Here is a 25,526-nt window from a genome sequence, read left to right on the forward strand (position 1 = left end):
GTCAAGTCAGTTTTGTTTATATAGCCCCAAATCATTAATGACTAGTCTGAATCCTATCTATTCACCAGACACAGCTGGCCATTGTGTCTTTTAACATTGAGTTTCCTGCTTTTTAGGTTTCACAGAACATGTGTAGTTAAACACATTTAATTAGCCATGTTTAATCTGGGACAGACTGCTGTCTTATAAAGGTCATAAAAAGTTTTAAGTAAGGCTTTTTGGAACCTCTGAATGAACTCTGCACTGTTTGTCTTTGTCTTTTCATCATACAGGGACCTCAGGGCAGGTCGGGGTTGCCTGGATTACCTGGAGCTGATGGGCCTCCTGTGCGTGCTCTTATCACCTATATACGTACATACAGTATATAAGTATTACAAACGCACACAAACAGAAATGTGACACCACTTTATTCCTTAGACACTATTGTTTCTGAAACTCTTTGTTTTGCACTAAGAGATATATCTGTTCGACAGAGCATACACATGAATGTTCCTACAACTGTACAGAATATGGTATCAAAGCAGTTTTGAGTGAATCAGTAATGGGGTAGATGTAGAGGTGATGTAGTAAGTTTTTTTTCTCAACACCAAGGACCCGTGTCCAACACACGATTCCCAACACAAAGCTGACCTGCGTATGATCCTTTTATACCAGATCTGTTACACAATATATGGGCATGTGATGCAGGTCAGGTAGGACGTGACATTGTTTACTCTACAGCCAGTCCTGCAGGTTTCAATCCATTTCCAGCATGAAAGTTGTTCATAGATGTGGAGCTTTGAGTAAAATGTTATCAGTGGCCATCATAAAGGGAACAGCCATGATTATAAACAAAAATTACATTAATTATATTAATTTATCAATTTCATTTTGTTTACATGATCTTGATACAACTAAAATTCATACCTTTACCAGATTTATAATAATTCAGTTTAGACTGTAAATAATTGTGTCTTCTTAAAGACAAACTGTGTTCTGTGTAAAATGTGTATAGACTGTGAATACGCTGTGTTTTGATGGGTGTGACCTTTTGGTGAATGACACACACCAAGCCTGCAGAACTGTGCCTCAGATCTCTCAAGGCATTTTTCATCAGCCGAAATATAATAATGTGCTTTGAGTTTTGTTATTCTGGACCTGTAGTTGCTTATGTCATTCCTCCTTCTCTGCCCTCGCTAGCAGAGGTGTGTAAGTTCAAGAAGCAGGCAGCCCTTAATTGCCCTCCGGCCCCAGAGCTTTGTGATTTACAGCCTTCTGCCTCGGCCTCACACCTCAAATTGAAAGTGCCAGGTGTTCGCAGCTAAAGGTTTCCGTATGTGTGTGTGAGATTGAGTATTGAGCCGTTTGTATGGGCATGTCTACCTGCCCCATCACTCTGACACCACCACTGGCCACCACACTAGTGGCTATTAATCTGCCTCAAACTGCTACTGAGAAAGTCCCTTTTTTTTCTTTGCTTTACTGACATCCCTTAGTGTTTTCCTCCTGTGTTGCTCTAAAATTCCCACATATATGTAAAGACTTGTCAGCTGTTTGTGTGAGACTGCACAACATCTCTTTTACTGATTAACCTGACATGCCTTTCACCCAGAGGACTAGAGAAAAACCTGTGTTGTTGGTGTGAATCAGACAAAATGCTGAAGTTTCTGACCATGTTTTATATGGATTCAACACTGCTCAGCTTTGGTTTGAAAAGGCATACACAGGTTACTCTGTGTGAGTTTCAAACAGTGGAGCTCATTCGTTAGTTAGCTCCTTGCCTGGTAAGCTGTTTTTTGAGCAGTTAGGTCATTCCTTTGCTCCTATTCTCAGATGTGTATATTTGTGGCTTTGCCATGCCATCTATAGCAGCTATTTAGGAAAACAAAAAGGCCTAGATAATGGTGGTGACGCCAATTCTCATATACTATACCTACTGTTTGCAAAGATGCTTCAACACCATAAATTGTTGCATCAACTGGCTGAATAACACACATTTCTTCACACCATTCACTATGTTGAGTGTTTAGAAACAACATTGCAACAACCACTTTTAACCACTTTGTGACTTCTTATTTTATAGGGTCATCCCGGTAAGGAGGGTCCAGCTGGAGAGAAAGGAGCCCAGGTAGGTGTATTTAAGAAGGAATTCAGTCATTTGGGCAAGATATTTATTTGCATATATGTACACTGTGGTGAAAAGACGACCTCAATGTCTTAGTACAGTACTAAAGGTAGTGTTTTAAAAATGTTGACATAATATTTAAAGTAACTCATTTTAAATGTAATAAGGACAACAGCTTTACGTGTTTCATTTATTTATATTACAATAAATAACACATTCAATCCCATTATTCAGAAGTACTTCTTGTTCTACTTAACCAGCCAATTTAATACAAAGTATTTATCATTTTATTCGTCAATGTATTTGAAAGTATATTTACTGACTTCAGAACAACTGAAAAACTAGTTATATCATACATATTCTGCCAAGTTACAGTAACTAGAGTAAATGCCACCTGCATTTATAAGATAATGAAGACATGCAGTGGGACATTCCGTCTCTGAACACCTACACCTTCCATTCCCCCTTCCAACCACACTGTAAAGCTTTTAATCATGCACCATCTTCCTCTCTCCAGGGTCCATCTGGTCCACAGGGTCCTATTGGTTATCCTGGCCCTCGTGGTGTCAAGGTACGGTTTCAGTTCATGTGGACATTTGATTAACCTGCCGCATTTATTCCTCACCATTTATTCTATTGTGCGTACATTCTTATTAATCTCTCTTTCCTGTCCAATAGGGTGCCGATGGTGTCCGTGGTCTCAAGGGGTCCAAGGGAGAAAAGGTATAAACTTCCTCAAATGCTACATTGTTTCCACATCATTTATCAGTTTACCCCCCAGGTTATAGCCAGTGAGCAGCCACAAAGAGTTGCTAATGTTAATATAATTATAAAATAAAAGATGCTTGTCAACAACAAATATTACAAGTAAATAGTCTGACCTATAACAACACTGGAATTTATTTCAAATGCTGTACAAATGCAGCAGATATCTTTTCAGATTTGTGAAATTTGTTCTTCCTAACCTCCAACATCACAGTGATCTCTTTAAGATTTTTATCTTGTGTTGGAAGTGCTGTTTAGTAAATATGCATGAAAATAAATAGTCGAATCAACAGACTAAAATCAGGCTAAATTCAATGGGTTTATTTCTGTCAAAGACAAAGTTTAAACATGCTGTCCAAATTGACAGACCATATGTCAGTGAGTTTGTTTAAACTTCACTTTGTGATATAGGTGAAGACAGCAAAATAAAGTTCGGGAACAGCCCGTAAATATATTCATGTCACAGATATTCTGTCTGTAACTGAAGCTGTGTACCTGCCCTCCCAACTTTGTTTTGACTCTGTTGAGTTGGCGTGGACGGCTGTGGCAGCCTGAAAGTACCCTGCAGAGGTCAGTCGATAGCCATCTTCAGTGGAGACAGAGACTTTCTTGAAGTGACCCTCAATCAGTTGTTGAATATAAAGCTGTCATGCTCAAGGCTTTTGGTTTCAAAGAACACTGCAATCCATCTCAAGCACTTTCCAAGTGTTCAACTGTGTGTGTCACCATGTAGAATTTAAACTAAGCTGATTTTTAATATGCATGACATTTATTTAAGATCGATACAGTTATGCTGCTGTATAAAATCCATTATCTGACTGAGGGGTGTTGTTCTCTCTACAACAACAGGTATTCATATCAGTTTTTTATTGAATTATTTATAGCAAAAGATTCAAAAACCAAATCTTGAGGAGAAAGGGTTTGTCATGAATAAAGGATGTGCTTTACCCCAGGTGTGTGTGTGTGTGTGTGTGTGTGTGTGTTTGTGTCTGTGTGTGTGGTCTTCGTGATGCGAGTTGCTGGCAACAGACATGCTCAGTGCTGCATAATGCATCAGATAGGGTTGAAAACATGGACAGGTGACAGACTAGAAAGAGAAAGTGTCAAAGAAAAGCGACAAAGCTTTGGCTGAATTGAATAGTAACCTTCAGCATCCATTTCATTAGGTTCATCTGAGGCTAACAATTTTGGTTCACTTACAAAATTCACATAATTGTTACATTGTTCGAAATCTTCATTCAGAGTATTGTTGAAAAATGTATAAAACATATTCATATCTGAGCATTAGATATATATTAATGTGTTTAGTTTATTTCATCAATATGTCCCAGATGATCCTAAAATCAGTTGGTGCAGGTGCAAACGTACCACATATGGAAATACAGCACAGCTCATCTCATCTAAACAGAGGTCCTTGCATGTGCTGTTCTGCTATGTGGCCAGCAGATAGCAGCATCAATCCTGTGTTCCACAGAGTGAACATGAGCAGGCTGAATATTTAACAGATGTTCAATAAAGACAAAATGTCAGGAGACTTAAGAAGTTCCCCAGTGAAAGGAATAAAATAGTCCATTTCAAAGTCTCTTAGTGGGAAATAAACAAATGCCTTAAACAACAATATAATGAAATAACCAAAGAATTACTGACAAATGCAGTAACTTCTTTTTGTGTCATTTTAGGGTGAGGATGGTTTCCCAGGTTTCAAGGGAGACATGGGAATCAAAGGAGACCGGGTGAGGAACATTCCTGAAATAACATGATCTGTCAGACCTTCTGATCTTTATTCTTTACATGGAGGCAATCACGTCCACCATTGTGATATTCTCCATATGTGTTTGTGTTATAGGGTGAGCTTGGCATGGTTGGGTCTCGTGGAGAGGATGGTCCTGAGGGTCCTAAAGGCCGAGCTGGCCCCAACGGAGAGTCAGGTCCCCTTGGTCCTGCTGGAGAAAAGGTACTGAAAGCCGAGAATCATTTCTAGCCATGTTTTTGCTTTTTTTAACCTTGCTCTCGTTGTGCTAAACTGTTGCTGGGCTGACGACTGTTAATGTCTCTCAGGGTAAACTGGGCGTTCCAGGATTGCCAGGTTATCCAGGAAGACAAGGACCTAAGGTAAGTTAGCGTCACTCATACCAAAATAAGGGGTACCGTTTTTCTTATGTCTGACTGAATCTGCAGCAGTCTGCTCTGTCAGAACTGTCAAGGTGTCACAGCACACTGGCATAACACAACAGACAAAAACGTCTGCACTGGACAGCGTGATGATTTCATGCAAATGGATTTACCATATAAAGAATTATTACAAAGTGTTCATAGTGAAAATACTCAGCTGGTAAGATAAACTATGTTTATGCAGAACCAGTATGGCGTGACAGTCAAAGCAGATAAGTGTACCTGCACCCCTTGGGAGGAGGGAATAATAATAATAAAAATATTTCAAAAGTGACAGTTCTGGAAATGAAGCATGCTTTATATTATTTTTAAAGGTGGTACCGGCAGAAATGTCCGACTTTCTAATAAGGCACCATTTACAAAGGGTTTAAAGTAGTGACGAATCACTTATAATCCATTACTAAGAACAGCTTTTGGGTTGCCAGGTTTGCTGGCTTTGGGCCATGGTTATCCTCCTCCAGCGTGTCACTTGTTTTGTCTTTTTAGCTTTTTAACCCTAACCCTAACCCCTAACCCTAACCCTACCATAATCAGAAAGACTCCTCCAGTGGACTGTTCGACCATGCACCTTCTGGGAAGGTGCTGCAGAGCATATCGATCAAAAAACATTTATTAACATCATATTAACATTTTTTAACTGCAGACTTAAAGGCTTGACCAACAATCATTACCAAGATTACTCCATTATTACGAAAAAGAATGGATAAACAACAGCCAAAGGGATAGTTCACAACCTGGCAACCCACACACATCGTATTAATTCCTTATAAATGATCTTTGAGTCATTAGTAAATTATTTATTAAGCATTCTTATAGTCATTAGTTATGACTTACAAACCCTTTATAAAGGGTATCTTATTAGAAAATATAAATATGAGAATTGCACAATTATGATGGCACATATATTGTAAACTAATAAGATACTCAATCAGCAGTTTCTAGCGTTCCCATAAACACTGTTTCTATCTGCCCTTCCCCTCCCCACAAACTCTTAGTTTTAGCTGTGATTGTGCTGGAAGAATAGTGCCCTCTTCTGTTTTTTGCTGTGAAGCAATGCAGTCGTTTTTTGGCAAATCTCATTTGGGAATCAGTGGAATCATACCAATACAGTGTATGTATGAGTGATTTATTGATGTTAAAAAAATAGGCATCAAACCTTATTCCTTTTTGGTTTCTTTCAAAATGCAACAACAAGTCTTTCATTCTATGAAATTGTTGAGCAGAATTTACTAGATTATAGAATAAACTATATGATTCAGATCCTTGTAACAGCTGATGACATGGTCTTGCATTTATTACAGGCGCAGTATCATATACGATTATTTTAAAACTTCATTCATCTTACAATCATCACGCTTTCTGCCAACCATCCATCTAGTTTCTGTAAGCATCTGTCTAAGTGACCATGAGTTGATGTTGATGAGGTGCTGCCAGCTTGGATTCTGATGAAGCAGGGCCACAGGCATGTCTAAGCATCGCCCATGGGACTCACAGCCACAGTTCCACAGTTTTATTACTGTAGGAGTTTGTACTTCATCTGAATACTTTAAAGAGAAGTGTTCACGTCCCTTGTATATTTTTATGCTGATGGCATGACTCTAATACCAGAGGTTGTTAGATCTGTAACAGGCCCCAAATCAGTATTTTAGTAATGAGCAAAAGAAAAACATTTGATTTTGAATTTACAAACTTTCGAGGGATTTTTGCGTGGTTCAGACAGCCTGAGGGGGTCTGAAAATTAATCCCAATCAAAGTTTGTAGTAAGAAAATCAATGTTTGACAGTGCAAGATTTTGCTATTTTACAGAGAAAATTAGACATAACTGAACAGTAGTGATACATGGAAACTTTACATTTGGAGGAAGTCAAGGTTTGTCATTGATTCATTTTTATTGAATGTCCCCAATGCAACATGTGGTGAGGTGCTGCAGAATGGGTAAGCTGCTTTTTAATCCCTTGTTCACAGAGTTTGACTAAAGAAAAAATCATGTCACCTTGTCCTGTGTTTACAAGGGTCTTGTGATAAGCCGTTTGTTTTAAAGTCCTCCTCTCTTTGCATATGTGTGTGTGTGCTTGTGTTCCCCACATACTCATACATTAATTTATATAATTTACCCAAGAAACATCCTCTGTTCTGCCAGCTTGATAAACATTGTAGAGATACCAGAGTGGGCAAAGTTTGGGAATTTTAAACATGTTAATTGTATTAGATAGTGGTGTTCAACCCAATCCATTTTATATTGCAAAACTAAATTCATGGAATTTTACACAAGGGCCATGGTGTTAACCGTGTGAAACAACAGTGTGTAGCTGACGATGATATCCAACAATAGTGCAGATAAATACAGGAATAGCCTTCATTATCATGCATGCCCTGACCCACCCAGCCTCTCTCTTGTTTCTCTCATTCCCCTCCATGATATCTCCCTGTCCTATTGACAGGGCTCGAGTGGTTTCCCTGGGTTCCCTGGAGCCAACGGCGAGAAAGGAGCCAGGGTAAGAAAACACACACTAATTGAGTACACACACTGTGCCTGTTTGTGTATGAAAATCACCACGCCATCATATCCCAGCACAAAAGAAAATTGATTCCTGTTATGAAGGCATCTGTATGGTGACTTGGCACAAAAAATAACTGCAGCAAAATCAATGTTGGGGAGAGAACAAAAGATATGGAAACAATTGTGCTTTCATTGAGCCCCTCTCCCCATCTAGTTTTGAAAAAAATAAATTGCACTGACACAGTTTTGAGAAGTGCAGAGAAAGAGTTCAAGGTACATGTTTTACTTTCAACAGTTATCTATGAAATAAATATTCCTGATTTACCTTAATAATACAGTTGATTCATGGAGGTAATGTTAGAAAAAGTATCCATTCCAAATTATATTAAATGTATGAAATGGTGGGAAGAAATTTGCCATTTCCTTTGTTGAGTACATCAGAAGAATTTAATGGACGTTTTGAAGTACATTATCTGACTTGTGCCAAGGCTACCTGCCAAAATTAAACACTCAATACTTTTTCATAAAATCTAATTTTGTCCAGTGTTGACTTAAAGCCAGAAAGCAATTTCCAGCTATTGCGGAAATATTTTCGCTGCATTTGTTGGCAGGCTGTTTGTGCTGATTTAGTCAGCCACCCAGTGGAAAAGATATTGCAATTCAAGAAGTGCACATTGTGCCTGTAAACAACTCCAGTACTTTTTATTGTCATTGAGACCTGTTGTTCATTTTTTTCTAACAAAGATATTAGTGTCATAGTTCAAAGTTCACACATTTTTCCAAAAGATTTCATGGGTAGATTCATGCAAGTAAGATGTTTCTCAGTGATCAGGAAAATGTTATAACACAACTGCAGTTGTATCTCTTAAAATAAAGGAATCTGAAGCTACTCATTTAGAACAGGAAACAAATTGTTCTGTGGTTGTTTGGCACTGTAGATGTGATTTTAGCTCTTTTCTATTGGACAGATGTTGTCAGAAGTGGATTAATGTTGATGACACACAGGAAGTATGTGTGAGGGCCTAAAATGTTTTACCTTTGATTATCTAACAGGGCATTGCAGGCAAACCTGGTCCAAGAGGGCAAAGAGGTCCAACGGTATGTATTTTCACATGCTTTCCATGATGAATAAAACTAACTAAATAGTGTCGAATCATCTTGTATGGAACCTGAACTGCGAACTACAACGAGTTGTACATTGTATTACTAGGCTTTCGGTTTGATTCTTTTTTTCATTTTTTGTAGGGTCCTCGTGGGGCTCGAGGAGCCAGAGGTCCAACAGGAAAACCAGGTCCCAAGGTACAACAACCATACTAATCATAACAAAACAGTGATTTTAGGCTTTTTACTGTGTAGGACTCTATGACAGAGTACTAAACAGATTTCTGAACAATGCCACCTTCTACTGCTCCCATCTTGGTCCATGCCAAATATCTGTAGTGCAAAAACATATCTAAATACTAACTAATGATGATTTGTTGTTGTGTGTTGCAGGGCACAGCAGGCAATGACGGTCCTCCAGGCCCGCCTGGAGAGAGAGTAAGTCCATAACACACAGAATCTGGGATGGCTATAATACATGTGAATAAAATACAAATACAAGATCAGTAAGGTTCGCTGGAAATAATAGATTAAGAGTCATTCAAAATCCATGACTCTTTACTAGTAAAGTTTTTGATTTAATGCATGTTTATGTGTTCCATTTTGTCAACATAAAGTGACTCTTTGTTCTATGAAGTCTTCCTTGCCCTAAAACAAGTACACATACTGCCATGTAGAACTGCTGTCATTTGGGGTTTTGTTTAATGCTTTCTTCCTGTTCCTACCTTCATCTAACAAACAGCAGCGTTCATGCTTTTTTTAATGCCTTCACTATGAGTTGTAATGAAGTACATAATGAAGTTTCTCCTTTGTAGTGTTTTAAACTGATGCTCCAACAAAAAAGAAAATTAAATTGTCCAAATCTAGATTTATAGGAATTTTTATTGAGCAATGAGTTAGTCCTACAATCTCTGCAGTTTCTTCACAATAAAGCCTTCCAGCAGTGCCATGCTATTTAATATCTTTCATTAGATTTTGTTCGATATCCAGTGGTGTTTTAGTGCAATTTGATTTTGCTGTGTAACAAAGAAAAGGTGAAACATTGACTGGAATCTAGTGAAGTCCAAAGAAGGCATGAAACAAGAAAGGGTTCAACTGTTAAGCAGCTGCAGCAAGTGCTCAGTTTGCATTTACATTTGCCTAACACTGCAGGGGGAGAAACTGACTTTATTACAACTCTGACAAAGCATTATGAAGGCGAGTTCATCAGAAAGCAGAGCCTCCCCTCTGTTAGATGAAGGCTAAAACAAGAATGTAGAAGTGTAACCAAAGTTTGTACAAGCTTTTGGATTTGGGTGTCGGGTTAAGTTGAAATGAACAAGTGAAGTGACTCAATGTTCTCTACTGTATGTTGAGTGTGGATGTGACTAAAATGCACTCAGTTCTTCAAGATTTCCTATTGAGTGAGTTTCTCAGAACACTCCATAGTATGTCGAAGCAGAAGCTGACAGGTGGCTCTTGACTTTCGAAACAAATGATTCTATGAGAACAAAAGTTCCAGCTGGACAACCTATAATGTCATGAACTCTGTCTGCATTGCTTAACAGCATATGCAGCCCATGTTTCTTAGAATGAAAAATATTTCAAAAAATCCTGTGAAAGTTCTCAATTTGAGGCATGTTTATATTAGAATGCAAAAGATTAAATCAGTTTGCATTGGATATTTTATATGTGAACTATATTTAATCTCCCTAAATCCCAAACCCTTATGTTACCTCAAGTAGCTTTCCAAAAACACATTTTCACTTCATCAACACACAACATGTACTGTATGAACATTCTGTAAGTGGCAACTGACAGACTCTGAACATGTTATTTTTCTCAATATTTGCTGATGTGGGTGCTAATGTCCTCTCTTCAGTTGTCTCATTTTTTCATTTCTGCTTCTCTCAACCTATCATTTAATATACAAAATCAAATATATATGCACTTCAGTTTTAGGGGGTACATACGCTTCATAAAATATATAATTAAATATTAATTAAACATCTAATTGGCTGTTTCGAACTCTTGTATCACAACCAGTTTTGTTAACTGATCAACATACTTCACGAAACAATATGATTATTCTCAGTCATCTAATGGCTTCAGCTAAAGGCTTCAATGGAATACAAACAGTTACTAAAAAATCTCCCTATTGACTGGCTCATAAAATTATTACTACCCTTTTCACCACTCAAACTCAAAGATTACATTCTAAGATTAAGCCTAGTTGTACCACAAATAATTCCACACTCACTACTTTTCTCTGTGGCTGAATAGTTGTGGCTGGATAATGGAGGGAGTGTGACCAAAACCTTTTTTCATTGTAATGGCCTAGTGAATAATGGACTCACCTGATAACAATCATTTTAGATCATTTTATGATATTGAGTAGCTTTAATTTGCCTTCTCAAGCTGTTATGGAAATAGTTATATGTCCACATGACATCCTACAAACTTTTAAACCTGTTACAGTTATATTTTGTTTCATTTTTCTTTTTGCACATTGAAGTAAGCCATCTCATAACTACATAATGAGACATAGTAGTCTTTGTGCATCTCTCATCAATCTGACTGTTTGTTTGTCTACTGCAGGGGCCTCAAGGACCTCAGGGACCAGTGGGCTTCCCTGGACCAAAGGGCCCCCCTGTAAGTATTTCACATTCCTAGACACTATATGCACTTAACAGCTCAATGTGCTGGAAAACCTACAGTAAGGCGATATGGTTTGCAGCTAGTTCCTGAGGTTCACTGTCTACACTCTTATTTCATTTTGTCTTCCTACTGTCTCAACAGCAAATTAGCCTAGTTTGCAAACATTAGAAGTCACAATTGATTCAATTTGAGGAGTTCATGGGGTGCAGTAATACATAGCAATATCCCTAATTCTGTGCAGGGATCATTAGTCTAACTGTTATTGAAGCAGAACCCTTTTTCTCACTCCCCAGTCTAGGCAGGAGACAAGTGGTAATTTCCACCTATTGATTTGGGTTAGATTCATAGCTGGCTCTTGGCTCTCAGCCAGTGATGTTGTTCTTTTCAACAAAAAATAGAACCTGTTATTTTTTCATTAGCTTTCCAGTAGCCTATCTACGACTTTGCCAATCTGAAAATTATGTTCGCACTGTCTCTTGTGCCTGCAAAGCATTTGTACAATACTGCAATAATAAAATCTCATCTAGGAAAAATAAACTTTTATTCTAGCAATAGGGCCAATTTTGTAGTGCGATTATCCACGTGAGATATGAATGTGATGATGATGAATGTACTAGGTTACCTAGTGAGTGTGTATCTTGATTTTCACCTAACAGGGACCAGCTGGAAAGGATGGGCTGCCCGGACACCCTGGTCAGCGCGGAGAGACGGTGAGTCCTAAAGATGCAATATCCTGTTTGAGCTTTCACTCACTGTGTTTCTTTGTTTAGGCTCAGCCTCTCACTTCCTGCTGGGAACTCAATATAACTTAATTTTTCACACTTTCACACACAGATTTGGCATATTTCCGCTGCAAGAGCAAATAGTGTGACACCTCATACGTTTTTCAGAAATGTTTAATCAGGAATCTCCTCTCACTACTCAGTCTGATCGTGTTTAAATCCCGCAAGAATTAGTTTTGTCGTCTGTCTGTTGCTGGTAGTCTGTATACTAACTGCCATTGAGGTTAAAGTTGCCAACAAGAGCTTTTTAGCTCTCAATCTTCAAATTGCCTCTTGATTGCAGGACAGATCTGATCCTCCCAATCAGTGAGCTGCACTTCAATTAAATCCCCCCCCTCTTCATCCTCCACACCTTATCTCTATTGCTCTTGTATGCCGGGGATTACAATCAGCGATACGACATCTCAGTGGGATGCCAAAGGGGCAAATATGTCTATTAAAGCAAAACTCTAAAGACAAAAGCCCTTGTGTCTCTATACACACACACACACACACACACACACACACACACACAAACACATTGCATTCTGTCTGAGTAAATCCAGATGGCTCAGACTTCTATCTCATAGAGATGGACACCAGGGAGCTGGGGAACCATCCTCTGATGCAGCTTCAATCTTGTTACCAATGGAAGGATGCTGAACTTAGATTGTCCAGTTGCAACAAGGTGTCCTTGTTTAGCATTGTTTGCTTTAAAATACTTGAGCAATGGTAATTGAGGTGTTGCTGAACCAGCAAACATACAATTTGGTTTTTGTTTTTTTCAAAATACAGTATGAGCTTGATGAGAAATGGCTGTACTAAATCTGTACAGAAGATGCAGTGATGCATAGATGCTGAATCCCATGAGACATGAGATTTATCTGACAATAAAAACACAAAACAAAGCAAGTTTGACTTGATCACATCTAGTTGCAATCCCCTGCTCTCAGCTTCGATTCCTCCGTACTTGGTATGCATCAGTGCACCTTGGTTTGACGAGGCTCAGAGGGCAATAAATTCTACTAAAAGCTCGACAGATCATCGCCTCTATCATTAAAGCTTCCCTTTCCGCCTGCCTCTTTCCTATAGATAACGTAATACACCACACACGAGTGCTTCCCTGCCTTTGCTGCTATTCAAGCGACAACGATAGAGTCTTCATTAAGGTGTTTATGGCTGTAGATTTATGCGCTGATGAACAGGCTCCACAAGCATCCAATATGAGAATAAATCACACCAATTAAGATGTTCATAGACGCCCAGCCCCGGCAACACAAGTTGCATTTGAGGAAGTGCAAATAAAGATTTGAGTCGGTGTCTCTGAGTCAGGGCCGATGCTGTAACAACATGGCCTGAGGGTTTCCATTGAATAACACATCACCATAAATCACAACACATAGTGATCAATAGGCCTAGAGTCATCGTCAGCCAAGATCGGCTTTCTAAGAGCTTGAATGCGAAACCTTTGTTTGGCTGTAGGATAATAAGTTACAAATGAAATGAGTCATAAATGTAATACCTCAGTGAAAATTGGTTATGTATGCAGTTTGATGACTGAGGGACCAGAGATCAAATGGAAATCAGTGGAAAAGTCAGTGTGCACCCAACACTCTGCCCTTGCAGTTTGAGATGTTTGCTTTATGCGAATCACTCCTTGGCATTGAGAGAGTTTCACTGTGTTCACTCATGCCACTCTGTTGTAATACATTACATGTTTACATGTCTGGAAACACCAGTATTTAGCAATTTGGATAAAGGTGGCAGGTATGTCTCCATTAGATTAGATAGACATCACATTGGGTTAGTATTTGGAAAGCATAGAGTACTTGGAAGAGGACTTGAGCCAATGCAGATTGGATTGTTCCTCTCCTGGAAGACAGAAGTTCATCTGATTTGTGTTGCAGTGTTAGGGTCAATGCTTGAGATGTTGAACTTGTATCTTTTTTGGCTTGCCCTGTTCTGCTGTCTGAATCTGCTTAAGAATATACATGGGGAATACTGTAATGCAAATCAACCATACACACTGTGAATGTAAACCCATGCGACAAGTTTACTGCAACTAATTAGCTAATGTGATAGCTGGCAGATGCTTAAAGTGACATTATCTTCCCACTGGAGTTACATGTCTTGCTGCCAGACTAAAGTAAGCACAATATTCACTGTTCTTTTAGCTCTGGTTTGGCTCATCAACTCTTTGAGAAACTTCAAGGGGTGTTTTGCTGTTAGACGCTCTACTTTCCTAACCAGCCACTTTATTTGTTGGTGCTGGGCAGGTAGTGTACACTGGGCTTGCCTGACCCTGTTTGATAGAAATAACTGTCTACAATTTAATATGAATTGTTTGAAACTCAACCACACATTCCTTATTTGTAAATCAGAAAATAAATTAAGCAATGACTCTAAATTCAAATTTAAAATCAACTCAGAGTTTGGGTCAGAATTCTCAGTGGTTTGACACTGAGTGGCCCTGTCACATAATAATATTAGTTCCAAAAATGCTTGCTTAATGAAGATTCAAAGCCTATGAAAACTTTCAAATCAAGTATTTAAATATAAAGTTAAATATTCATGACAAAATAGTCAACAGTCAAGTTAAAGTAACAACATTCTTAGTTATTATTTATTAAGAGTTTAATACATACATCATTGGGATGTGGATGTGGCCCACCTCAAACCAGTGAGAAAAGCAAAGACCAGAAACAGAAACAAATACAGAAATCTCTAATGTTAAATTACCAAAACAGTTCAAACATTGGCAGAAAAAGTGTATACATGTTGGAACCCATCACTCTTAATAAGAGGCTGAAAATATGTTTTCAGGATGCCCTCGGTGTCCCAGTGGCATGAATATCCATGTATCTTCGCTGTGAGGTATACTCCTTAAAGAGTTATCAGCTTCTTGTCATTGTTAATGACATGTCAGATGTCCTTCCTCTGCTTTGCATCCCTCTGTTGCTTCTGTGCTTTGTAAATCTTAATTGCAGCAGCCAACCTCTGAGGTCATGTGATGTAATTAATGTTTGTACTGAAAAGTACAATATAATAGTTTCCCAAATACGTTTAAGGAAGGTATTGTCTGTGGTCAGGTACATCTACTTCATGAATGGGCCTGATAGCGTGGTTTGATTCCAGCCAGAGAACTTTGTTGCATGTCGTCTCCCTCTCTCTATTTCCTGTATGTGCTTCCAGTCAGTAAAGGCTAAAAGCCATAAAATCTTATCATGTAATCTTAACATCTACATAACGAAGAGATCAATGTATACAATATATCAAAGGATTGTACATTTGCCTACAGTAATTTACTAGCCAGCATTGTGATGTAAGAGATTCTATCCTTGATTGTGAATATAACCTGAAAACCCCTTTTTCCTACATCAAGGAAATGCCAAGCCAAAACCTAAATCCCTGCTTATCAGCTGAACAATTCAAGAAGAATCACTATGGTTTCTATACTTGGGTTTTAATAGATAAGCTGTGTGTTTCCATTGTTATCATAAACCGTATAAATAAGGCTTTTTAATCTTTTTTCAGGGTTTCCAAGGAAAAACTGGTCCACCAGGCCCAGGAGGTGTTGTCGGGCCTCAGGTAAGAGAATGTTTTAATAAAGAATACACTTATTATTAAAGAATACATTTTTTTAATGTGACATCTTGGGGCATTGTAATTCATTGTAATAAATTATCAACAAAAAATAGCAACTGTTGCAGCTATTCAGAACAACGCTGAAATCATAAATGTATGTAGATGATGGTATTGAGGACCACCACCCTCAATGATTAGTACCCTATCAGAACTAAAAGAAAATAGTGCAGGTTGATATTTTTACATGGGTTGATATTTTTATATGGTAAATCTATTGTAGATTGGTGTAAATTGGTGTAAATTACAAGATTTTTATAACTGTATTGGCCATTTTGTATCATTGCTATGTTGAAATAATCCAACTGTGTGATCACATCTTAGGGACCAACTGGAGAGACTGGTCCCGTTGGTGAGAGAGGCCACCCTGGACCCCCTGGCCCACCCGGAGAGCAGGGTCTTCCAGGTGCTGCTGGAAAGGAAGGAGCCAAGGTATGTGTCTGGTATAATTGTACTGAAGGGGAGAACATAGTATAGTATTTTTTTTATGTTCACTTATTTTCTGTAGTAGCACAACATGCTCGAAATTGCCCCATTGCTCCCCTTTTACTTAAATGTTTTCAGAAGAGTGAGCTCAGCTTTTCTCATGGGCTGTATCATATTTGTGTTTGTTACGCTGAAGAAAAGAAGGCAGGGAGGTTGACAGAGAGATCAACAGTATAGAGGTGGGCTGCAAATTGAACTTATGCAGTTGCAATTATCGTACATGATTTGATTTTGCAGATTGAACCAGCTGCATTCACAAGCAGTTTTACTTCTGGAGGGCATGCAAAGCTCAATAGACTACTGGATTGCTTAAATAAAACTGTGAGGAAGCAGAAATAAATCTATAGCAATAACTTCACCCCAAAACACACCCCAGCAAACGCCAAAGTCTCACCATTACTCTCAGTGCTATACAAGACTCTGGCAAGTGACTGCTGAAGATACAGTAGCTGAGAGTCTGGCTACATTCCCTCCCTGGTCCTCCCTGGCCGGCAATTGAGTGCCCATTAGGAGCAGACAGTAGCCATTTTGTAGAAGTATGGGCTGCTCCAAACCAGCCCCCTAACTCCCAGGACCACTCAGCATCCCCATGCTCCCCATCCTCTCCCTCAAACCCCATGTCTTCTGCTTTCATTTTCTCCCTGTCTTCCCCAAGCAGACAGTTTAATCAAGTCCGACCACTACCTACCAACCCTCCGCTGCTCACAGGCCCACTTTCCTCCTCACTTCACTCAGGCCTGCGCATCAGTATGCCAGGGACACTTTGTGGAGGTCTTGGCAGCAGAGCCCAAATCCTCTTATACCTCTCAAGCCCACTCTTCTGTGCCTCCTTGTTTGCAGATAAAGTCAGCCTGCCAATACAAAAGAAAAGAGAACTAAGCCAGAAGTAACTTTTTTCTGAAATCAAATGTCCTTGTTTTTGAGATGTGGTGTACAAAATCAACCAGGAAGTAAACAAGGTTTCTCTGAAATTATTGAAACTATTCCTTTCTTGTAGACAGAATACAAGGCAACTTTTAGGGCTTGTTCAGTATTTGAGGTGAGGGTTAAGGAAGGGGGCAGAGCATGGAAACAGTTGCAGAAGTTGAACACATTTTTATTGTGCTTCCTTATGCAAGAACTCTGTCTGCTCATTTCAGTCAAAATAGATCTCTGCCCACATGTTTTTGGTATTATGTGGAGTCAACCCTGATTTTTTTTTTTACCTTTGAGCTTTTAGCCTTTAAGCAGTTTATTATTTGTATTATATAACATTTTCAACAAAGATCTCCAAATGACATTGAGTTTAGAAGACTGAAATCTTATGTGAAAGCTTATGTATTGACTATGTGGTGACAGTGCTAATGAATCCACAGAATACATACATGGTTCAAACTAATTGCAGCTAATGACCCATTAAGATGGATGTCAGCTACAAAACAAGTATACTTCTGTTCCTGGTAGAATGTTAAAAGCCATTAGTATATACTAGATTTGCTTGTTGTGTGCTTTTCAATCTGTATTCACTTTTAGAATGTAGAGCTCTCTCTTGCTCAGCTGCAAGCTGTGTAATGTAGTACTTTATTTTAATACCTAAATGCTGAAACATACCTGCATTTCACCAGAGGGCTCAGAGGAGAAGGATGTTTAGCATCTTTAAGTAGGATGGCCATTTCTTAAGTTCTGATTTACAAGGTTCTGTCTGAGTGCAATGCAGTTTCAAATACAAGATTTAGCTGTCATGTGCTTTGCATCTCCAAACCGTTACTGACACCATGCCAACACCGATTCAACACTTCTAAAGTTAAGTTTAAGGTTGTGTGTGTTTCACTATAAGACCTCACTGCTGCTGCAGAAAAGACTGAAGACTGAAGGTTTTCAGACTGACACAGTATAAGGAGAGAGGCTAAACTTACATTTATTTAGTACTTTTTTATGTAAAGTAATTCAGTGTAATTTTAACAGTGACATATACTGAACAACAATTGCAGTCATGAATCTCTGTAAATGGGACCAGTAATTCATCTGTGACAGCAGTCTCATATGAAAAGGTCAAAGGTTGAACACTTCAGTAAAGCTCATCATACACCAGTTTCCTGTATAGAAAGTTATAAAGCTTATTGTCATGTGGATACTTAAACTGTGTACCAACCTGCCTGAGGAACTAGGCTACCACTTTGATTTCAGTGTAAGAAATTTACTTTGGTAGTCTGGCATTGTCTACAATTTCTGTTCATTGTCTGATGAGGCTCAGTTGCCATTTTGCTTGGATGGGCATCAACTCAGGGAGGCAGCAGAATAGATGACAGCTCTCTTCTTAGACCTGACTGGATGAATTCACCACTTGTTGGGCTGTTATTAATCTTCTAATTTTCAAACTGGAAAAGCACAACAGCCGTTCTATAAACACAGATTTCACAGACACAGATTTCCGGTACAGTATAACTCAATACATTTGAGTTTAAATAGATTTGGAGATTTTTCATGTTTTGATATTTGAGAAATAAGTCTCGTCATGTGACATCATCACTTCCTATAGTTTGGTCCAAAACATATCTGGTCAGACTTAGTCAGTTCTTGAAAGATGTTTTCCAGACTGAAGACAGAATCTTGTAGTGAAAACTGTGCTCGTGAGATGTAGTCTGGCTTTGTGAGGTTGATATTTTGGGCCTCTGGCAGAAAAGAAATGCTCCCTGTTGCTCTGCAATAAACATTTTTCCTTGAACTTTCATTAGAGTCACTCATGAAACAAAGCATGATCAGAAATAAATTATTTGAAAAAAGTTTATTATAATTATTACAATGTATTATGAGCCACACTAATTCTAACACAAACATGTGGGATTGTGTGTATTAGGGAGACCCTGGACCACAGGGATCCTCTGGCAAAGACGGCCCCCCTGGCCTTCGAGGTTTCCCTGGAGAGAGAGGTCTACCTGGCGCCACGGTAAGAGCTCCACTCCACCTGCACCTATTCATCATAGCTTCCCTTCACATGTGTTTGCTAGTAGAAAGTGACAGAACATTGCTACATAACAAATGAACCAGGGTCTATCTAGAGCTGTTCACTTCATTAGAGACACCAGCCCAGGAATTCACTCCTAGCAATCAATCCAGTGCAGAGGAAATCCAAAACGACATCTTACAAATGAACAGGCGTGCCTCTGCATCGCTCCACCGCCACTGACACCACTGTTTTAACCGCAGCAATGCATCATGGTCCTCTATTATAGAAGTAGGGTATTGTTGGTTTGGGATCCATTTGTAAGATCTTTTGCTGGTTTAACTCAAAGACTTGTTTTTCATATTTCAGTGCCAGCATTTTTTTCGGGGCAGCAAAGTTATCTGTTTGTCTCTGTGTGCATTATTTACTCAATAAATTATTAAGTGGGGAATGTTGGCAATTAGACTGTGGTGGCTGGGAATGGATATACTGTGGGGAGAGGAAGTGTTTTGCCGCCTGCATCCTCAAGGTCAGTCAGACTCTGCAGGCCAGCAGCACCGCTGATTGTTTTCTGCCATTGTAATTTACTCAAGCACACAGCCAGAGCCAGCAGAGACTCATTACCCATACTGCCATGTGCCCTTTTGTAGCCCACTAGGGAGCTGCACACACACATTTTATACACACCCTTGCATGTTCAAAACGAAACTCACAAACTTGTTTGTTCAGAACAAAAAATTGTATACACCCACATGCACACACACAGTCATGTGTACTTACAACTTATGTATCCATATATGTGCAAATTCCCACCACTTTCAGTAGTATCCACAAGAGCACTGAGTTAGCTATTATGGATGTTGGATTGTTTTTGGCCTCTTGGATCCATGTTGGTGGTCTACCAGGATGAAAATACCAATAGCAATGATATTTCTTGGAGCAGTGCTCTGAGCTTAAATGCACTTAAAGCACATTTCTAGTGGTGTCTGGCTGAAGTGACAAACCAGTAAACGACAGTCCAGGTTGGATTGGCATCTGATGATGGAGGTGTTGAAATGCAGGGCTGCAGACCGGATGCATTGGCTGATTTAAAGTTACACTGGATTCAACAACTCCTCATATGTTTTTTCCTTCTTTTCCTCAGGGCCCAGCAGGTCTAAAGGGAGGAGAGGGGCCCCAAGGTCCACCTGGTCCAGTTGTAAGTATACAGTTACCTGACATCAAAGTACCTTTTGGAAGTTCACTTAAAAAAAGAGATGGTTTCTTTCCTCTCTATATTGGATTTCTCTGTCATTTTATATTTGATTTGTGTTATTAATTAGTGTAGAGACTTGTAGAGTGTATTTTATGTTTTAGCGAGGCCTGCATATGCCAAGCACCAGAGGGCAGTTTACATCATTTGGACAGGAAAAGCTTTAAAAATGGCTAACTTCTAGGCTATCTTTATGCTTGCTTTCCTCTTGACAAGACCACCAGGGAGGCAGGGTGTTTTAGGCAAAGCTCTCAAACTTATCAGGGAAATTTAACATTTATTTCTTTATTTTAACTTTTATTGCCTCAGGTAAGGTTTGATGAGTAGTATGCTCTTTTTCAGACGGGCAGTGCTGCACATTCATGAATATATATACACTCACACATGCTAGTGATGTCCAGTGTGTGACATTAAAGGCAGACATGAGAGAAAATCAAATTCAATTGCACAGAGTGAACTAAGTACACGTGTAATACATATAAACTCATTAAGCCATCATGGTCACGTCATCAGGGTTTTATTTATACATTTTCCAATGAAAGCATCACCAAATTTCATCTCGTCCCATTGCACACAGCGATTTGTCATGGGAGCGATCATGCGCTAGAGTAGCTGGGTATCAAGACTGTTTGCTTCATTTCCTCCTGGCACACAGAGACAGACCCAAACAAACAAACAAACACACACAACAAAACCACAGAGCCAGGAGAGCATCCATATGGTGAGTCACAGTGTCTAGTCATCCCAGGCATTGCTCCTGCACATCCCTCACCTGTCCCAAAGGTTGCATCCCGGCACTTTATGCTCTTCTTACATTCACACATACACAGTCACAGATACTCTAGAGCTTCTTCATAAAACTCAGTGTTTTTTTCTTATTCCTAATCATGAATTTTACTCATCATGTATGCTACCACAAATAAATGGAAATAGACAGTTTAACATATAACATTTAAGCATCACTGCCTCACTTCACTTCACTTATCCATTTCTCTCATTAAATACAAATACAACTAATGCCCATAGCTGTCATAACTCTTGCCTTAACAACCGGTAATGTATTCTATTGCATTTTAACATGAACCATTTTATAATGATATTTATTTAAAGTAATATATAATTATGTAATCCATTTAAACAACCATTTTTTAAACTATCGTAAGCCCATAACACACTGTAGCTAAAAGCCTATGCAACTATTGCATCATTCATAGTTTTATCATTTGTCATTTCACCATGTTTGTGACCAAAGTACATCAGAATATGCTTCAAATGCATTTCACAAACAATACTTTTTATCGTCACTACCCTGCTGTAAATGACAATACAATACATCACAGGCTTTACAGGAGGAAAATGTATTTATTAGTGAAATTCATTAAATAAACCCAAACAATTTAGAATATTTGCAAAAAGAAATCTTAATATTTCATGATATATAGTGGATTTTATATAGATGAGATCAACACAGCTTTATTATTTAGGTTTTGACAGAATATAGAATAGTCCTAATTTAAATTTCCTGGTAACATAAAGTTTATGCATATGAGTTAATTCAGTACAGCAGAGATGAAAAAAAAGTGTCATTCACCATCATGTTTTATGGATTTAGGTGAACACTGAGTTCCTGTATCTGAATACTGATACACAGCAGCAGCCTCTTTCATTCAGAAATGCATTTTCAGCAGCAGGAGCAAGATGCTCAGAGCTTAGAGAGCCACCAAGACGTCAGCTCCCCGACAGCAGATAATACTGGCTGCTTTCAAAGACTTAAAAGCCACCTGTTAACGTGTGTTGCTCCTGCTGTTTTCTCAGTATTCCTCTTAAAAGGGTTTGTGTATGTGTGTTGATCTATTAGCAGTGGAACTGAGTTGGGTCTTACTTTCTAGATGTCTTAATGGCAGTGGTTATTGTACAGCATACTTCATTTATATTTATGGGCCGGCCGAGAAAACTATGGTGAAATATGTGTAAACAAAACATGACTTCTGCCTTTTATCTTTCACTCATCATCTCTGTCTTTCTCAAACTCACAGGGTTCTCCTGGTGAGAGAGGTCCTGCTGGTGCAGCTGGTCCAATTGGCCTGTCTGGTAGACCTGGCCCTCAGGGTCCCCCAGGTCCTGCTGGAGAGAAGGGCGCACCTGTAAGTATTTCTTTCTTTCCTACACAAAATCGTTCTGTTCCCTAAATCTGTTGCCATTTTTCTTTTCCTTCTTTTGACCTTCAGTTCTACCATTTTTAGTTTTTCAAATGTAAGTAAAACAAATGTCTTTGTTCTTCTAGGGTGAGAAAGGGCCTCAAGGTCCTGCCGGTCGTGATGGTGTCCAGGGTCCTGTTGGTCTGCCCGGGCCTGCTGGGCCTCAAGGTCCACCTGGAGAGGATGGTGACAAGGTCAGTCAACCACCCATCCCATCCTGTTGGCACAGTTACAACTCCCTCTACATTCCCAAACTTTGATATGTGTAGGATTGAATCAGATTGCCAATCAATCTTCATCCCCATGTTTGCACTCAGGCCATCTGCATCTAAAATATGTCTCTCTCTTTTCCTCACTGTTGTTTATCCATCTTCATAACCAAATGCGCCAGAAAACGCAATTAGAGGAGATGTAAAAGTGAAATACTGTTGCTTGTTTCATCTCCTGCAATCATTATGCCCCTTAAGGTTACTATCAGGTATTCTATTGAGCTGCCAAACATATGTCACTGCAGAGGTTTACTATGCTATGCAATAAACTAGACAGTAAAAGTCTTACATCTCCATATTTGTGCGTCTATACAGTGCCGTGTTAAGATTATAGCTGCAGATAATGGCTGTTTGTGTTAAGCAGAGGGGTTTTAATGATTTTTCACTCGCTGTTGACATTTAGAGAAGAAGCTCTGACTTTTAATGTGTGTGTGTTTCTCTTTCCCAGGGAGAGGTTGGAGAGCCCGGACAGAAAGGAAGCAAAGCTGACAAGGGAGAACAGGTGCCTAAGTCCATTACTTGCACACACACATTTTTCACAGTAATAAAGGAGTTTGTGGTATTACATATTTTCAGAAGGAATTCCTACGTACAGAACACTAACACCATTATCACAATAAAAGTGCTGTTTTTTTTTTTTGTGGGTGCTTTTACATTTGTGTGTATGCTGTGGTAGAGACTTTTTTTTGTTTGTGTTCAGGGTCCTCCTGGCCCAGCTGGTCTCCAAGGTCCCATAGGTGCTCCAGGTCCTGCTGTAAGTACAAGTGTCCTAAAAAGCATGAATGAAACTGATGTAATGGACCATGTGTGAGTTTGTGATGTCTATAGCGTCACAAACCCAACAGAGAGAGAGACAGGAAGATAGGTAGCTGACATGCAGGCCAGAAGTCTTGCAATACCAGACACTAGGTGTTTAAAAACGTCAAGTTGAATCTCTTCTGTGTTAAATCAGTAAACAATACACACATATTTATATATAAACATTTTAATGACCATAATATTGTATGCAACACCATTTTGCCAACAATGTCTTACAAGCTTGTTATAATAATAAACATATAGTATAAGTATAATATGAACATACATTCACTAAAAATGTTAAATCTAATAGGAAAGTTTACAGTGAAAGTGTGTGTGTTTTCTCAGGGAGCTGATGGAGAGCCTGGTCCCAGAGGTCAGCAGGGTATGTTTGGACAGAAAGGAGATGAAGGTTCCAGAGGTTTCCCTGGACCCCCTGGTCCCATCGGTCTGCAGGTTAGTACTATTCACACATGTGCAAACACATGCTGCAAACACATACAGTAATTTATAGTAACTTACTCACTGTTTCCAGTCTACATTTTACATACCAAGCTATGATTACTAACAGTAAGAGTCGTTATAGAGTTCATCTTTTATACAAGCATTTCTTTTGCAGTAGTGCTACATAGTTACATTTATTTTTGTTAAAGGTATGGTTACATTGAGACTGTCAGTCAATGAACACGTGTAAATAATGAATTTACTGTAGCAATCCATTTTAACATTTTCAAATAGAAGGCAGAAAAAAGGCCTATCATGCCACTACAACCTTGTCTATTCACATTACACACCAACTGGACTTGCTTTCACTAGGCTTAGCTTTGTGCTGCTCCACACACTGCAAAAGGCAGTTGTCTTCACAAGGCTTTTAGTCCCATATTCAGTTCTTAAGACTTACTCTACAGCATAGGAAAAGGTCTGCTCTGCATCCAGGTTTGGTAATGATCCTTGTTTCGAACACAGTTTCAGTCACATCAGGAGTCTTCTAGAATCAATGTCAGTACATGAAACAAGACAAAATGAGGCAATGAGATAAGATAATGGATTTTCTTGTCTAGGGGGAACTTGACCAACATTTATTCATTTAGTCCAACATATATGAGTGGCAGATGACATTTTTCATGCAGCCACCCCAATTATATTCTATATAAAGCCACACACAGGTGACTCTTGGACTTGCTTCCACTGTACTGCCACTGTACCTTGACTGTTTCACTTGTCAAGTGATAGCATTTCCTCTTCTGAGATCTTGTAGCTCTCACACTGGATTAGGAGAAACTCATTGTGGTATAAAAATATTCACTTCTCTATGAGCCACAGTCCTGGCTACATAACGATAATGTTAAAAGAGACATTTCCTGTTGAGCTATGTATGGCTGGTTAGAATCCAAACTTTAGGGCTTCACGTCATATTCATTTTATATGCTTTATATTGTGATTCATATTCTGTGTGGTCCTGTTGACGTGCTATGTCTTGCATTTGGTTGGTGCTATGGGTGACACATAAAACACATACAATTGTTTAATCTTGTTTTTTTGAAGGCATAAGAGAGTTTTTAGGTCCATTAAATTAACTGCTTTGCAATACCCTAATCTACAATAATCACATTGATGGGGAAGGAAGAGCCGATTTAGCATGCAATGTGTTTAATACGGAGGACTTCAACAAAGTGAACATAAATTAATAATTATTATTATTTTATTACTTACTACTGAGTAGGTATAACCACTCGCTATATATATTTCTATATTTTTTTATCTTATATGTCCCTTACATTTTATTACTATGGACTAAAAGTCTGTAAACTAAATTGAATTATATTTTTCAGTAATTTACTGATTTATTAGTATTTACTCATTCTGCCTATGGTAGCAGTAGCATTGTCTAGTGATGACATACATAAGAATCAGGGTC

At 38.8% G+C, this 25,526-nt stretch overlaps 1 protein-coding gene across 1 annotated transcript in view; it reads left to right on the forward strand.

The window, feature by feature from the left end:
* col11a1a (collagen, type XI, alpha 1a) overlaps window positions 1–25,526 on the forward strand; it is a 79,213-nt gene that overhangs the window by 34,630 nt on the left and 19,057 nt on the right. Inside the window, exons 25-46 of the mRNA XM_070927996.1 lie at window positions 273–326; window positions 2,063–2,107; window positions 2,622–2,675; window positions 2,783–2,827; window positions 4,549–4,602; window positions 4,716–4,823; window positions 4,928–4,981; window positions 7,483–7,536; window positions 8,595–8,639; window positions 8,787–8,840; window positions 9,036–9,080; window positions 11,220–11,273; window positions 11,936–11,989; window positions 15,575–15,628; window positions 16,007–16,114; window positions 19,005–19,094; window positions 20,236–20,289; window positions 22,380–22,487; window positions 22,628–22,735; window positions 23,259–23,312; window positions 23,511–23,564; window positions 23,957–24,064. Of these exons, the coding sequence (XP_070784097.1) occupies window positions 273–326; window positions 2,063–2,107; window positions 2,622–2,675; window positions 2,783–2,827; window positions 4,549–4,602; window positions 4,716–4,823; window positions 4,928–4,981; window positions 7,483–7,536; window positions 8,595–8,639; window positions 8,787–8,840; window positions 9,036–9,080; window positions 11,220–11,273; window positions 11,936–11,989; window positions 15,575–15,628; window positions 16,007–16,114; window positions 19,005–19,094; window positions 20,236–20,289; window positions 22,380–22,487; window positions 22,628–22,735; window positions 23,259–23,312; window positions 23,511–23,564; window positions 23,957–24,064 (1,458 nt within the window). The remainder of the gene's footprint in view (window positions 1–272; window positions 327–2,062; window positions 2,108–2,621; window positions 2,676–2,782; window positions 2,828–4,548; window positions 4,603–4,715; window positions 4,824–4,927; window positions 4,982–7,482; window positions 7,537–8,594; window positions 8,640–8,786; window positions 8,841–9,035; window positions 9,081–11,219; window positions 11,274–11,935; window positions 11,990–15,574; window positions 15,629–16,006; window positions 16,115–19,004; window positions 19,095–20,235; window positions 20,290–22,379; window positions 22,488–22,627; window positions 22,736–23,258; window positions 23,313–23,510; window positions 23,565–23,956; window positions 24,065–25,526) is intronic.

This window comes from Enoplosus armatus, chromosome 21 (genome assembly GCF_043641665.1).
Source record: "Enoplosus armatus isolate fEnoArm2 chromosome 21, fEnoArm2.hap1, whole genome shotgun sequence".
In the NCBI taxonomy this organism is placed as follows: domain Eukaryota; kingdom Metazoa; phylum Chordata; class Actinopteri; order Centrarchiformes; family Enoplosidae; genus Enoplosus; species Enoplosus armatus.